At 38.3% G+C, this 17,011-nt stretch overlaps 1 protein-coding gene across 1 annotated transcript in view; it reads right to left on the reverse strand.

The window, feature by feature from the left end:
- The window catches only part of DEUP1 (deuterosome assembly protein 1), a 75,183-nt gene that overhangs the window by 11,980 nt on the left and 46,192 nt on the right, over positions 1 to 17,011 (reverse strand). The window contains exons 9-12 of the mRNA XM_036323989.1: positions 15,253 to 15,450; positions 13,240 to 13,326; positions 5,502 to 5,525; positions 1,988 to 2,184 (exon numbers count right to left, since the gene is read on the reverse strand). Of these exons, the coding sequence (XP_036179882.1) occupies positions 1,988 to 2,184; positions 5,502 to 5,525; positions 13,240 to 13,326; positions 15,253 to 15,450 (506 nt within the window). The remainder of the gene's footprint in view (positions 1 to 1,987; positions 2,185 to 5,501; positions 5,526 to 13,239; positions 13,327 to 15,252; positions 15,451 to 17,011) is intronic.

Raw genomic sequence — 17,011 nt, forward strand, 5'->3', positions numbered from 1 at the left:
GAAACTTTTATTAACTAGACTTGAAGCTATCTGAATGGCTAATGTTTGTTGGTTACTAAAATTTTTCCAGTACATAATTTCACTTGTAAGCATATATATATATATCTTAGAGATCAAATTCCACTTATTACAAAATTGACTTGCCATTAAAACTAGTTATATATTAATAGCTCTGGATACCACCCACGACTCCAAATTAGCTTATAAATTATTCTAAGCTTCAAACTCTAACTTAAAATTTTTTTAAAAAATATTCAATACATCCTCACCCAATTAAATTACATTTTATTTATACATGTTTTTAAAGTGCCAAATTACTGTGTTATTGAAAAGAAATTCCTTTGGGATATCGTAAAATGCTTCACGTTTTAAGTGGATGAGCATGAAAAACGTATCACTTCTAACAGGAGTGAAAAGCAACAACAGCCGAAACCGGTTTGGCTCAGTGGATAGAGCGTTGGCTTGCGGACTGAGGGGTCCCGGGTTTGATTCCGGTCAAGGGCATGGACCTGGGTTGCGGGCACATCCCCAGTAGGAGATGTGCAGGAGGCAGCTGGTCGATGTTTCTCTCTCATCCATGTTTCTAGCTCTCTATCTCTCTCACTTCCTCTCTGTAAAAAATCAATAAAATATAAAAAAAGAAAAGAAAAGCAACAACAAAACCTGAGCTGCCTGAGTACATTGAAGTTTATTTTCATACTGAATCATACAAATCTTTTTAGTTAAAAGCAGGAAGTGGCTAAAAATTAGAGTACAGGCTTTAACATTTTGTGGAACATTATCTTCCTATATTTTTACCTAAAAGCCTTTTCCTTTCTCAACTAGTTTAATAAGACCTTTTTGCATCAGCCATTGATATGTAAATATAATATGAATTTTTGGATTTTTTAATGTCTAACAAATTGATATATAGCTTTTACTCTTTGACTTGGCTGAGCTGTGCTGTGAGGAAGAGAAAGAATACTTCATGTTTCACTTGCTAACTGTAATGGGTATGTGCTGTACAGCTCTCCACTGGCGAGTTCAGTGTCCTTGCATCTCAACAGCTCTCCCCACAGTGCCTGTTACATGGCGATAATTTATTTGGAACATTTGAAATGCTGTTTCTGTTAAAAACCAGGTCACTGGAGAACACTGAAATCAGACAAGGCATTAAAACAAATTTAATGAAACTCGCAGCAAACGAGAATGGCAGGACGCAGGCTTTGCAGCAGGCACGCTAGTCCACACTGCTTATTAAATCATTTCCTGCTGAGCACTTTACCTCTTAGGCTGCTTTCTACGTCCCCTACTGCCTTGTTTTTGTCAGGACCTTTCGCACATTCTGTACCGCTTGACAAAGAGAAAAAGGGGTCAATCCAAACAGTAGAAAACTTTAAAAAATAATACAAGGCAGAGGACCTGTCTTTTTGTTTAACTAACAACACCTGGTACCTTCATCTAAGGCTTTCGAAGTTTTTTCCAACGAACAAGGTTAGGAAACAATGTCTGCACCTAATGGGTGCTCTAACATACCTAGGGAGACCCTTTATAGTATCTCTAGGGGCCTGCTTTTCTCTCACAGTGAGAAGACTATAGACATGGGTCATGATGACACCCATGGAAAAATGAGTCCACAGATTAGGGAAGCACTTTGCAAAGGATTTGCTCTATATTAGAGACTAGATTCTTCCACCCAAAGCAAGATGTGCCCATGTGAACTGGCCACCATAACTGAAAATCAGTCCTGTCTTGGGGGGGAGGCGTGCCAGGTTCAGCTTTGTAACTAATTTACGGTAGCAGTCTACCCATTTCACTGTTATATTTTGAAAGCTTTTGACAACACAGAATTTCATATAAAACAATGTACCGACACTATTGTTTTATCACTATGAAATAAGATGTAAAATGAAGAGGAAGTGTGTAAAGTTATAATTTGAATTGTTTAAAGATAAATTTCAATGCCATGTTCATACATTCATACCCTTATACAATGGAGCCAGCATACCTATATTCATTTTTTTCTATTTTTATTTGGTTTTGATAGGCATACTGCACCGGTTCTTCGTAGGTGCTGTGGTTAGCCCACACTGGTTTTCCATTGGCATGAAGTTTTGCAAGATCACTCCGGAGCTTTTCATTTTCATACTCCAGTTTGTTAATGGACGTGTACCTTGAATGTTCCCTGTTAAGGCACTCCATGCTCTAAGAAGAAAAGAAACCATCACTGAAAAAAGTGTTCCTCGTAAGTGATGCATATTTTCTGTGCGTTTGGAAAGATCCTTCCATTTGAGTCAAATGATGTGGCTCTATTCTGTGTCCCTCCTAAATGCCATTTCCCACCCTCACCTCCTCAGGACACAGATACACAGTGACAGCTGCGGCTGAACACACTGCAATAAAAGCAACACATACACTACGGCCCATGTTCCAACAGAGAAAAAGGTTCACTTATGCACCGTATTCTCTATCTCCAGAACAAGTTGGCTAGATTTAAGGGTTTTGTGTTTATAGGGTGTTGATTAATAATGAACATTAGTAGTAATGTTCCATTATTAATTGACACATAGATTCAATTTGAAATTTTTTTCTGATTAAAGTAACACATGTCATAGAAAATCCTATATTGGTTTCCCACTGTTGGGTGATACAACAGGTTATATACTAAATCCATACAGACTGGGGTCTGATTCTGGACCACTCTACACCCTTCATCTAACAGTTGAGATTGTGCAGTACCATACAGTATTGAGCAATGTAGTTACATGATCAAGTTTTACTAACTGATATGGGCAACCCAATTTTAATATGTCTTCAGAAGAGAATAGGAAACATATTTAAATCACAAGATGAGAGGTTTAGAGCAAGAAAAAAAAAAAAGATTTCTGATGCTGTTTGAATTAAATGCTGTAAGAAGTTTCCTAGCCAGGGACTAAATTTTTCTTCTCCCAAAGTTTTAAAAAACATTATATATTCTCACATAAACATGTTTTAAATGACTCTACATTCTCCTTTCTGGTCCTGTGATTCGAATATCTGTAAATTGTGCAGTTGCTAATTAAACAAGAGTTCTCTACTGTTGGAGTATTTTAGCATAAAAAACGTACCATGTATGAGACATCTGTTCTGACGCTCCAAATTCCTATGTTTAAACGCCTATAAGACTATAGATGAGTAGTATGGCTTAGAACTTTCATTTAGAAGTTTCTAAATTTAGGCTTTCAGTGCCTTTCGTGGCATGACACCTTAGGTATTAAAATCAGTACATATTAGGTATTCGAAATGTTTACCTACTTGTTTTGGTTTTTGTTTCAAAGGATAAGCCTTCCTACTACATTTTGTTTACTACCTAATGGATGCAGTGGTTCTCAACCTTCCTCATTCCGCGACCCTTTCATACAGTTCCTCATGTTGGGGTGACCCCCAATTTCATTGTTACAAATTGAACATAATTAAAGAATAGTGATTAATCACAAAAACAATATGTAATTATATATGTGTTTTCCGATGGTCTTAGGCGACCCCTGTGAAAGGGTCATTCGACCCCCAAAGGGGTTGCGACCCACAGGTTGAGAACCGCTGGATTAGAGCATCTTATAAATATGCATAAAGGTCTCACTTTTAAATGAAAGGAAACACTCCTGAGGGCAAACTTCCCCAAAACAATACAGAAAGGGGATATACTTACATGGCTTTCGGGCTATGGTGCCCTTTGGGAAGGAAGGTCATCAGAGATATTTCTCTGATTGTTAAGCCCTTGCCTATAGTATGCCTCCACAGAGCTACACCAGTGCAGATAAGAGAGTCATGTGAGTCTGCTTTAAGAGAGAAAGGATTGTGTGTTCTAAAATTAGAGTACTTTTGTGATAAATATAAAGGAGGCAGAGTCCTATATAATGTTGCAATTCACAAGGGAAATATTCATCTGAGCAGATCTGGTTGGAAGAGGTCATGGAAAAGATTCAGAATGTTGCTCGTAAAAAGATAGCTACTATTCAAAATGTATAATCCTTCATGCTCTGCTGCTCAATTATAATTTTCTTCAAGCATTTTCTTATTAAATTAGATTTAATCTGTGACTCCTTTTGGCCCAGTGTTAAGCTAATTAAGGATAATAATAATGATTTATTAAAAAGCCCACAATTTCTAAATGTACCATATTTAAACAAGTGTTGTGAGCATGGCCTGGAAGAACTAAACAGCTAATGCATTTTCATGATTTATATTTAAAAGCATATTCTGCTCTGGCCAGTGTGGGTCAGAAGTTACAGCATCAGTTCATGGGTCTTGGGTTCGATTCCTGGTCAAGGGCACATACCTCGGTTGCAGGTTCTATCCCAGCCCCAGTTTGGGCATGTGCGTGGGGCAACCAATCGATGTGTCTCTCTCACATGGATGTTTGTCTCGCTCTCTTTCTCCACCCCCCCCTTCCCTCCTGCCTCTCTTTCTCCCTCCTTCCCTTCCCTTTCACCCCTCTCCCACTCTTTCTAAAAGCCAATGGAAAAATATCCTCAGGTGAGGATTAACAAAAAAGTAAAATAAAAACATATTCCATTTCCCTTGACAACAATGGTTTTTGACCTCTCTCATTTCATGTGTTTCTTAAATACTTCTCTGGCAATTTCAGGAATATATCCTTCACTAGATGGTTATCATGTGAAAATAGGCATTGCTTAAATTCTACCTCTGTATTTCTGATGGCTTATTTTTAAGCCCCTTATCTCAATTTCTTTTTTCTTCTTCAAAAATTTAGGATTCTACGGTTTTAATCCATTTCTTTATTCTTGCAATGGTGAAACCCCTGGTGCCTACACACTCTCATTAGGCCAGTTGAATTCACGAGGTGTCTGAACAATAGTATTTTGTATGCGCACTTATTTTAAATTCATGTATGTTCAAAAATAGTAGTTAGGCTAACAAAGAATTTATACAGAACTGGCTTTAGTCATATTTTATGGTTAGTATGCTGATTTTTCAGGCTGTTTTAGGTACTTCTGAGGGTTCTTATTTGTTATGCTATTATTTTATTTAGAAAATTTTATGGGTAGTGAAAAGCAAATTAGTCTTAAAAATTACCCTACATCTTGAGTCCTGATTAAATCTGGTTTTATGACACTTCCTTGAAAAGAGAGAAACTTTAATAACTATAAGTACAGGTCAAGTAAATATGGAATCACAGACATTACCATGATAGACTTGATTCTTTGTTAGCCGCCCTGGAGCAGAATAAAGCTAAACACCTCCCTTTTCTCCATGCAGTTAAGTTTTTGCACAGATTCCAAGAATCTCACTGAGGCCTGAGGAAAACCTGCAGACCGGGTGGTCCATCCATCAGCACAGCCTCCAGAGGAGAGGGGCTGCCTGGCCCCAGCATGCACTGGGCAGTGCTGGCGCAGGCCTGCTGTTCCTGCCACCGTGAGTGCCTTTCTGAAGTCCTTTTCCTGAGTGTAAATTAGCAGGGACCTTCACAGTCAGTCGAGCAGGAAAGCTCCTAAAGCTCCAGCTATTTAGAAATAACTTACCTTAATATCAGTAACTTCACTTGTCTAGAAAGGAAAAAAAACACTATTTTAATATTATCCAAATACCACACATTTTAAAAGACATAAAAATGATGATGTACATATTTTTTTCCTTGTCTTGATGTAAAATTTCAGCACTAATGATTTAATTCTGCATTTACTTGTTCATTTCAATTATTTCAGAAGATATTAACTAATAATATAACAGTGGAATGAATTTAACACATAACAGATAGGAGTTTTCTTCATGACATCTTTAAACTGAGTGCTAAATAAGTGACATAATAGATTGTAAACTCTTAAAGAGCAAAGAATTCTATTAAACTCTTTTTTTAAAATTTAATAGACACTTGAGATTTTTCTCTTTGGGGAGAGGCTTGACTATTTCAGTTATCAAAGTCGATTCTAAATCTTCACATACAAAGAATAGGGAGCAGTTATAAAATCAACTTCTTTTATGAATTATAGTCATACATAAAGTATATACAACTAACTACTATTTTAATAAGTATCACACTGAGGGCCATACAACCATGGTATTCCATTTTATGATATCCAATTAACCAATCTTTAAACAAATTTATATTGTATATGTATGTGCTAAGTGCTACAGAGGTAATTAAATATGAAAAAGAGACCTTCCATTCATGGAGAATACAATAAAAAATTGAGTAGTTTAAACTAACATGTATGAAAAAATAGTGAATGATATAAAGTATAATTGTGAGTTAAATTATGTTGCACCAAGTAGAAACTTAAATACTTTTTAATCAAGGAATAGCAACAACTATTTGGACTGAGATCACGTAGGAAGTGAGACAAAATGAGGCTCTTCTAATCTCTTTAATTATATTAGCAATGGTTTCCATGGTAATTTATTCATGCTTCTTAGACTACAGGTGAGATTCATAAATCCACAAATATTTATTGAGCCCTAACCTATATCAAACACTCTATGAAGGAAAAGTATTAAATATAATCCACTTCATTTCTAAAGAATTCTATGGCTGAAGAGCCAAAAATACATATAAATAGAAATTTTTTTTAAAAAAAGATAATTCAAAATATTTTACAGCTAAGAGTGCTAAAGAAAGTCAAAGAAAGGAGAAATAAATGGAGCCTAGACTGGTAGGAGACAAATACATGGAAGAGTTAAAATTTAATCTAGGTTTATAAATCTAAAAGCTATTACTTTAAAATACTAATAAAAGAAATAATCCCATTGTGTGTCAGATTTAAGAAAACAGAGGGAGAGACATAAATTGTACAAGCTGAAGAATAAGAAAGGAACATAAACACAGAATGTAGAAGAGATGAAAAGAATTGTAGGATATTATTACCTTTGATAATAAGGAAACAAATTGGAATGGATAAAGATTTCATGGAAAAATACAAATTTCAAACAAGAAAAAACCAAGATAAAAAACCTAAGGAGAAGGGAAAATTGAATACACCAAGTATCTTAAAAGAGAATGGAAAAATAATTGAAGATTTACTGCACTGAAACTTCAATGTCCAGATGGTTTCACAGCTAAATTCTTTCTAACTTTTAAAGAACTGATATTTCTAATATTACTTAAACTCTTTTAGTCCACTCATAAAGATGGAAAGCTCCCAATTTATATTATAAAGCCCACATAATGTTAAAACAAGTAGAAAAAACAATAACTATATACAAATATCATTTATACATATAGATCTTAATTTCTAAATAAAATATTACCACATAGAATCCAGTAATACATCAAAATTGTTCAAGTATAGCTTTTAAGGGTTGTATTTTGTCAACCCCTCATACCTCAGAATGTGACCTTATTTGGAAATAGGATCTTTACAGAGCTAATGAAGTGAAAATGATGTCATTAGGATAAGCCCTAATTCATTATGACAGGTATTCTATAAAAAAGGAAAATTTAGATACAGAGAAGGACATGCTAGGAGGGAAAATACAAAGACATGGAAACAGGACAGCCATGTGAAGACAGCTAAGTGGAGAGATGCATTTGTAAGCCAAGGATTGCCAACGATTGCTGGCAAATCACTAGAAGCTATAGCCAGGCCAGCAAAACCCTCCCCTCCAGGTTTCAGAGGGAGCATGGCCCTGTGGACCCCTTTGGATTTCTAGCTTCCAGAACTGTACAATAAGTTTGAAGCACCCAGTTTGTGGTACTTTGTTACAGCATCCCGAGCCACTGAATCCAATGACCAACAATGTTTACTCCAGGAATGCAGAGGTGGATCAATATTAGGAAATATCTGCCAACCATAGTCTGTGACATATCAACAAATTAATGAACAAAAACCACATCTACATTAATAAAAGAGAAACATGCAAATTGGTGTCACTCTGTTACCCTTCCCATTGGCTAATCAGTGAGATATGCAAATTAACTGCCAGCCAAGATGGCGGCCGGCAGCCAGACAGCTTGAAGCAAACATGAGGCTTGCTTGCTTCACTGACGGAGGACTCCAACGTACCCCGCCTGCTGCTGCCGGCCTCTGAGCTTGCAGTTTGAAACATTGTTACAAATATAGAAGCTAAATAAAACTCTAGAAACCTGCTTTCAGCCAGCCAGGATCTCAGAGCTGGAGTTGAAACAGTGTTTCGATTATAGAACCCAAACAAACCAGATACCTGCTTTCAGCTGCCGAGGCCTAAGAGCTGGAGCCAAGCCACAGAGCTAAAGCTGGCCCAGAATAAAAAAAAAAAAGAAAAAAAGGAGCGGTTGGGAGCTTCAATCACCCGCCAGCCTGAAAACAGCTCTCAGCCCCTCACCCAGACTGGCCAGGCACCCCAGTGGGGACCGCCACCCTGAAGGGTGTGTGACCAGCTGCAAACATCCATCAGCCCCTCATCCAGGCTGGCCAGGCACCCCAGTGGGGACCCCCACCCTGAAGGGTGTGTGACCAACTGCAAACAGCCATCAGCCCTTCACCCAGGCTGGCCAGGCACCCCAGTGGGGACCCCCACCCTGAAGGATGTGTGACCAGCTGCAAACAGCCATCATCCCCTCATCCAGGCTGGCCAGGCACCCCAGTGGGGACCCCCACCCTGATCCAGGACACCCTTCAGGGCAAACCAGCTGGCCCCCACCCGTGTACCAGGCCTCTATCCTATATAGTAAAAGGGTAATATGCCTCCCAGCACTGGGATCAGCGGAGTCGCGAGGCCTCCCGGCACCGGGATCAGCATGACAGGGTGTGGCGCCCCAACCCCCTGGTCGGCCCTGCTCTGTGTGTGACAGGGGGTGGCGCCGCAACCTCCTCATTGACCCTGCCTTGAGTGTGACAGGGAGCAGTGTCCCAATCCCCCAATCGGCTCTACCCTGAGCGTGACTGAGGGTGGCATCGCAACCTCCCAATCCGCCCTGCTCTGTGCATGACAGGGGGCGGCGCCCCAATTCCCCAATCGGCCCTGCTCTGAGCCCGACCAGGGGCTGCACCTAGGGATTGGGCCTGCCCTCTGCCACCCGGGAGCAGGCCTAAGCCAGCAGGTTGTTATCTCCCGAGGGGTCCCAGACTGCGAGAGGGCACAGGCCGGGCTGAGGGACCCCCCTCCCAAGTGTACAAATTTTTGTGCACCAGGCCTCTAGTCTATTCTAATAATAGAGAAATATGCAAATTGTCTGGGACATTGTCACAGTAACAGTAACAACCAGCAGGCTGCCTGGGGTGACAAAGCTGGCAGAGGGGGTTAGTGAGGGATGACCAAACAGCTAAACAGCAGGCTGCGTGAGGCAACCAGGTCGGCAGAGGAGTTAGTGAGGGATGATCAAACGACTGAACAGCTGCATGGGGCGACTAGGTCGGCAGGGGGAACAGTTGGGGGCGACCAGGCCAGCAGGCAGAGGCAGTTAGGGGTGATCAGGCTGGCAGGGGAGGCAGTTAGGGGTGATCAGGCAAGCATGCAGGTGAGCAGGTAGGAGCCAACGGTCCCAGATTGTGAGAGGGATGTCTGACTGCCAGTTTAGGCCAGGATCAGGCCCTAAACTGGCAGTCGGACATCCCCCGAGGGGTCCCGGATTGGAGAGGGTGCAGGCTGGGCTGAGGGGACCCCCTCCCCAATGCACGGATTTCATGCACTGGGCCTCTAGTGATGTCATATATACTGAAGAGGCATTTAATAAAAACTAGCAGCAAATCTTAATTCTAAGTTAAGGATAGAAAGATATAATAAGAACCATAAATCAAGAACAAATATTATCTTAAACAGAAAACACTAAAATAATTTCATCTAAAATCGGGAATTAGACTAATTTGTCAGTAATCACTATTATTATTATTATTTTTGAAAAATATATTTTTATTGATTTCAGAGAGGAAGGGAGAGGGAGAGAGAAATATCAATGATGAGAATCATTGATTGGTTGCCTCCTGCACGCCCCACACTGGGGATTGAGCTCGCAACTCAGGAATGTGCCCTGACTGGGAATCAAACCATGACCTCCTGGTTCCTAGGTCAATGCTCAACCACCGAGCCATGTCGTCTGGGCAGTAATAACTATTATTTAATATTAATTTGCAATATGACAAAAATAATTGATGTGAACAATAGAAAAGAGATAAAACTTTTGTTGATACAATTGTATATATCTTAAAAAACAAGAATCTCAAGGAAAATGCCTACTAGAACTAACAGATAATTTGGCTTTTTATTTTTTTCTATATTAGCAATAAGTTCTTATGTGTGGGAAAAAAATGTTGCACTTACAACAGTGACAAGATTTATAAAATACTGAGATATAAATTTAAAATAAAGGCACAGAATCTATACAAAGAAAACTATAACATCTTATTGAAGAGCATAAAATAAGAAATGAAAAAATGGAAAGCCATGTCATATTCTTGGATGGGAAAATATACTACATAAAAATACCAGTTCTTTCAACATTAATATATAAACTTAATTCCAAACGGAATTTAACAGGAAATTACCAGGAGAAACTAGATAAATTGAACTTCACTTTGATATAAAAATTTAAATTGGGTTTCTGTTTTCTGTCACATGCAAAATTAGAATTCAAATGGATTAAAGACTTAGATGAAAAATGTAGATACTGTGTAGTCATTGGAAGAACCTTGTTATTCAAGGAAGGAAATTCAGAAGTTGTAAACAAAAAGATAGACATGTGTGACAAAAGTTTAAAACTTTTTGTATGGCAAAAGGATTTGTAAAAAAAACTTACAAAAAATACATTTAGAAAAGTGCTACTATAAGTTGACAAGAAAAAGACAGCTCAACAGAAAAATGAGCAGACTATAATTAATTTATAGTACATTGCCAAACAAATATAAAAAAATATGCACACTGTAGTTAGGGAAATGCAAATTAAAGTTATATTGAGAAATCACTTTACACCAATCAGACTGACAAAAATTTAAAAGAGATATAACATATACTGCTGGCAAAGATGAAAGAAAAAGGTAAAAATATGATTTGACAACAAATTTTTAAAATATATATATTTTTATTTATTTCAGAAAGGAAGGAAGAGGGAGAGAGAGATAGAAACATTAATGATGAGAGAGAATCATTGATTGACTGCCTCCTGCATGCCTTCACTAGGGACTGAGCCCACAACCCGGGGATGTGCCCTGACCAGAAATGGAACCATGACCTCTTGGTTCATAGGTTGACACTCAATCACTGAGTCATGCCAGCTGGGCAACAAATGTTTTAAAATTAGAACATACATATCCTTTGAATCAGAAATTCCATTTTTATGGAATTATTTCAAGATATATGCATAAGGATGTTTTTTACATTTTTGTTTATTTGTGCAAAAACCCAGAAACAGAGTTGAATTAATTATGAATGAATTAATTCTGAAAAATAGTTGAATAAATGTTGATACATTCCCATCATGGGATATTATTAAGCTGTTATACAGAATGACACAGATCTAAACCAGTAAGGATTTGCAAAGGATATTATTGTTGAGCAAACAAAAACAAGACACAGAAAAGTATGTGTAATGTAATCCAATTTTTCAAAAAGGTTAAAAACCCTAAATAGGTATCTGTATGTATGTATATGTATGTATATATATATTTACACACATATATGAATTCATATATGTTAAAAAGTACAAAATAATACCTACTGAATAGTTAATATGTATTATCTGGTAGATGGGGTATGAAGTGGCATAGAGACATGAAAGGAGAAAGGGAGAAGCAAGAAAAAAGACTTCACTAGAAACCATGAGTATATAAATTATGATTCACTTTATTAAAATTATATATTTTACAAATAAGTATGTATTTTTTCCTAAGAAATTAGGAAAAATCAAAAGATGTTTTTCTACTGACTTATAGAGATGTTTATGAAATATAGTCAAAAGGCAGAATAATGTATAGTATACATTTATTTCTGTAAAAGAACACTCGACTCATCCCCTGTATATGTATGCATGAGCAAAGAAAACGCTACAGAATATTACACTGGATCTCTCAGGAGTCGAAACTAGGACTGGGGATAGAAGTAGGAATAATTAACCTCTTCTTCGATTTATTTCATTTTAAAAAAACCAAACACAAATAAATAAACTCTACAGGAGTCAGAGTGAAGCAGGCTCAGGGGGGCTGTGAAGACATTTTTTTTAAAAGAACACAAACCATTTTGTGAAAGAAAAAATAATGACACTCATAGGGGCAGGGTACAATTTAACTTGTTGTGTGTCCAGTGTTTAGAAATAAAAGTCCTAGGCATCACGAAGATTTTATGTAACAGCTAGGGAAACCACATACACTTTACTTTTTATCCGTCTATAGTACTCTAATCACAGGACCCATAACCGGGCCCAAAGAGGGGGGCGAATGCTTCCAGAATGCATCTACTCTTTGAAGCTAGAATATGGACTATTTATTATGGAACAAATACCTACTACTACAGAAATACAGCACCATGACTTAAGAAGGGACCGTGGGCAATGCCTAAACCAACTTCCTCATTTCACAACTGAGGAAACAGGTCAGGTTAAGCAATTGCCATACTCATCCCTTATCTTCCTCCTTCCCTGAACAGTAGAAAAATATTTTGTTTCAGAATTTTCCTTTAGAGCAAATTAGTGGTAAACAATTAACAATGATATTTCATTAGTTCAATAAATAAGCGTTATCCTATTTACATATAAAAACCAACCCTCAACTGTTAACAATTGAATTGAAAGGCACAGAGACTATTTAAGTTGCCTTGTGTAAACCTGTGGAGCCACTGGTTAAAATCATAAGGTCAGGTCTCAATCATTCACTTACTCATCCTTTTTATGCAACCAACATTCCCTGAACACTTACTATAGCCCTGATGCTGTGAAGTGATGGTGATACAAACGTTAATAAGACATGGTCCCTATTCACCGTCCAGTGGGGAAGTGAGAAACTGCAAAACAAGTCGGACCAAAACACAAACCGGTTTTGGATGGAAACTCATTCTGACTGGAATTTCAGGGGCGGCTTCATCAAGGGAGAGTCAGGCCATATGGGATGTAGGATTTCAGAGGCAATAGCAAGATAAAAAGCAAGGAAGTTTGAGGAAGTGATCAGAATTGAGCCCAATCCAAGAAAAGAATAAGGGAGAAACCAGACATTTAACTATTTTAGCCTGAAGATAAAAATAAGTTTAATAGGTGTGCAAGATATTTGCCACCCTGCAGGAAGTGCTCAGCGAGTAATGTGAGTAAACCCTGACCAACCAAGTCGTCTCTGTTCAATTTACTGAATGATTTCATCATATTACCATGTACCGTCCAGGGTCTAAATCTCCCATCATTCCTTTTAGATGTGTGTTTTCAGTTCTGACAGCTTTATATTTCATATCTGAGACCTGAAAGGAGATTAGTAGGTAAAAGTGAATGTAAACTTTATAATGAAAGCTCATGATTCAATTACAATTAATTTTACATTGTTAATATGAGTATTTCCTAAGTGGAGTGAAGGGAACACTTCTTCGGCATGATCATCATAAATCAGGAACTCTCATTTGGTTCTCCTGTGTTTGGTTGGCCCCACTTTACACTCCTTTTCTGATCAGTTACAATAACGATTCATTTACATGTTTCTTTCCAAGTCTCAAATTCCTTTCCTCACGGCTATTTTCTATTGTATGCAAATTACCACCTGAAAATCACAATTTTAAAAACATGTTTGAATAACTGTCTTCACCACCTGATTAATTTTTACAATATGCAAATATGACTTACATGGTTAATTTTGTTTGTTACGATATTTCTGCCAACTTTCCTTTTTTTTCGGGTGGCTACTTCATTTTGTCTCCTAATTTAATTTTTCCTCAGATGTCTTCCTACTTGACAATACTTAGAACACAATATTTACCCTTTTATTTATCTAGAATTCATTTCTATATAAAAAAATTCTTTTAAAAACATTTACTTCTGTAAATTATAAAATATATTCCCCTTGACAAAGCCTAAAAAAAATAAGAATATAATGGTGAAAGTAAAAATTCATAATTCAGTGATCCAGATCACTGCTAACATGTGTAAAATATCCCAGGTACAAGCAATGCTACTATCGCATCCATGCTTTTTTCCTGCATATTGTACAAATTAATCAGTTTAAGGCTTATAATTGGGCAGAGGCTGAATCTTTTCTTGTTTTTATAATACACAGGTTTAAATAGCCATGCTATTTCTGAAGTGACCCTTAAATGCCTTGAAAGTTATTGAATGGGACTCTCAAATCCTGTAGACTTGGGGTAAAAAAAAAAAAAAAAAGGCAGATAAATCCTATGCTTGGAATATCAGATTATCAATTTGATAATGAATAAGGGGTTAAGGGAATTTCAAAATAAATAGGATAGAAGGGAGGGAGAGAGGGATGGCAGGAGGGAAGGTGGACTTGGAAGTTACTTGCAGAGTTTTAACAGCAGAATGTTATAATTGCTGTTTCCCGCCCCCCCCACCCCCCGCCCCATGAACCATGCTGTACATTGAATTGATGTTTAGTAAATATAAACTAGTTTTCATGTTTCAATATCCATTTTTTAAAACCTTAAAATAAGTTATATAAAATGGGGGTGAGAAGTATCCAGGAAATACTGAAATAGAGGCTTTTTAGAAAGATAAAAATGTTAATGGAAGGAAACTATAGAAAAAAATTCAGAAAGAAATCTTGGACTAGAGCATACTGTGGGAGGTGATCAAACTATGGGCCACAGAAAATTTTAGGATGAGATTTAATGAAATTATCTTGCGCTGTCGCTTATTTCCCTGGTTCTTTTTTTTTTTTTTTTCCCCCTAGATTTTGGGTTGTCATGTTCTCATTTCATTTGTCTCTAGGTATCTTTTGCTTTCTTCCTTGATCTCATTGTTAACCCATTCACTTTTATTTTTAAAAAATATATTTTATTGATTTTTTACAGAGAGGGAGGGAGAGGGATAGAGAGCTAGAAACATCGATGAGAGAGAAACATGGATCAGCTGCCTCCTGCACACTCCCTACTGGGGATGTGCCCACAACCAAGGTGCATGCCCTTGACTAGAATCGAACCTGGGACCCTTGAGTCCGCAGGCTGACACTCTATCCACTGAGCCAAACCGGTTAGGGCTCCCTGGTTCTTTTTTGATGACACTTTGCATCTCACAAAGGTTTTATGTGACAGAGCATTTCTGTGATGCTCGTCTCAGAGACACCACCGAGGGATGCAATGCTTCTATCAGTCAATAATGAGGGCTGCTATCTGCCCTGAGCAAGAGAGTGGCCTGGACAGGGCTGTCCTCCGCTCCCATACCTGTTGTTTTGCTAACATTTTTTCCTTGATTTCTAGCTCCATCTTTAGCTGTCTCTCCAGAAGGGCAGCTTTCCTCATGATAGTTGCTATAGTGATCTCCTTCTGATGAAGCTCCTCTGTTAGGTCAGAGATCTCGTTCCGCATTCTTTCCTGCTCACAGCTGTGGTGCTCTCCCTCCTGGCAGAGATGGCTCCTTATCTGCAGCAGATAGAGTCCAGGGAACATTAACGAGTCCTGTCATTTGTAAAGCAGCTAAAAGCTTTTACTGGTCGTGTTCTGTCTTCTTATCCTACCTTAAACGTAGGCAGGCCCTCTCCACCCCCATTTTCTGATCAATGCTAAGTTAAAAACAGATACTTACAATAATGATTCATTTACGTTTTTCCTTCCAATTTCAAATGTTCATTTCTGACTTCTATTTTCTATTGTGCATAAATCATCACCTACTGCTGACACCAGTTTGATAGGCAGGTGAAGAAAGTAATATCAGACATTCTCCTCCAGCTCTGATTGGTATACAAAAAAACTGCACGATGGATGTGCACAATTTTGTGAGTTTGGACCCACACTCAGGCTACTATCACCACAATCAAGGTAATAATCATATGCATTAGCTGCAAATATTTCCTTGTGTCCCTTAGTTATTTAATTAGTGTGTGTGTGTGTGTGTGTGTGTGTGTGTGTGTGTGTGTGTGTGGTAACAACACTTAATATGAGATCTATCTTCTTAAATTTTTACCTGCACAACACCTTATTGCTAACTACAGGCACTGTGTTGTGCAGTGCATTCTGGGACTTAATTCATCTTGTAAAACTGAATTGTATGCCATTGAGCAGCCACCCATGAGTGCTGCGGTGGAAGAGCACTGAACCCACGATCCGGAGCAAGCAGTTTTTAGGGGGAAAAAATTGGCTTAGAGAGGGCAAGTGATTTGCTCAAAGTCACAAAGCTGCTAACTGACAGAGCCAGGACTATAACCTAGGACTCCTGGCTTTAAATTCAGTACTTTTTTTTTTTTTTTTTAATAAATTGTGCTGTACTTTTTGTGATTAAATCCTATGTTTTTCAGAATCATGTTATGATAAATTTCAAACTTAATGTGTTCATGAAAACATATCACCTCCTTCCTTAGCCTGTGGAGCCTCATATTCTCAATCTCAGCTCAGGATCACCTTGGACTCCTCCCGCCCTCACCCTCCCCAATCCATTCAGGCAGCAAATTCTGTCTCTTCTGTTTCACTCTCTCTTAAATCTCACCCCTCTTCTACCTAGTCCAGCCTCTTACTGTCTTTCTATGTATCATTCACTGGCTCTAATTCTTGGTGTTCAGAGATAAAGTACACAGTCACTAATCTCAGAAACCACAGTCCTTTGGGAGAAACAGAAAAATTAACAGTTACAACACAGTGTCACAATAGATATCAGCAGTGTATGGTAGAGGCAGAACGTAGCGGAGGGGTACTGAACCCAGCCTGGGATGTCAGGGCAAGATTCGCAGAGGAGGGACATCAGACTGATATTGAAAGATAAACGGAATCCAGATGGAAGACAGAGATGGAGAAGGCTCCCAGGCAGAGAACGCAGCCCAGGCACAGGGGTGAGTGCACACTCAGAACCGAAAGGAGCGTGTAGCGGCTGGGACCAGGTGAGCTGTAAGAAGGCAGGCTGCAGAGTCACGCAGAGGCTGTCCTCAAGAGACATATATGAATTTACCCCAGGGCACTTCCCTTTAAAGTAGATATTCTTTCATTTAGTCTG

This window comes from Myotis myotis, unplaced genomic scaffold (assembly GCF_014108235.1).
Source record: "Myotis myotis isolate mMyoMyo1 unplaced genomic scaffold, mMyoMyo1.p scaffold_m19_p_10, whole genome shotgun sequence".
NCBI classification, from domain to species: Eukaryota; Metazoa; Chordata; class Mammalia; order Chiroptera; family Vespertilionidae; genus Myotis; species Myotis myotis.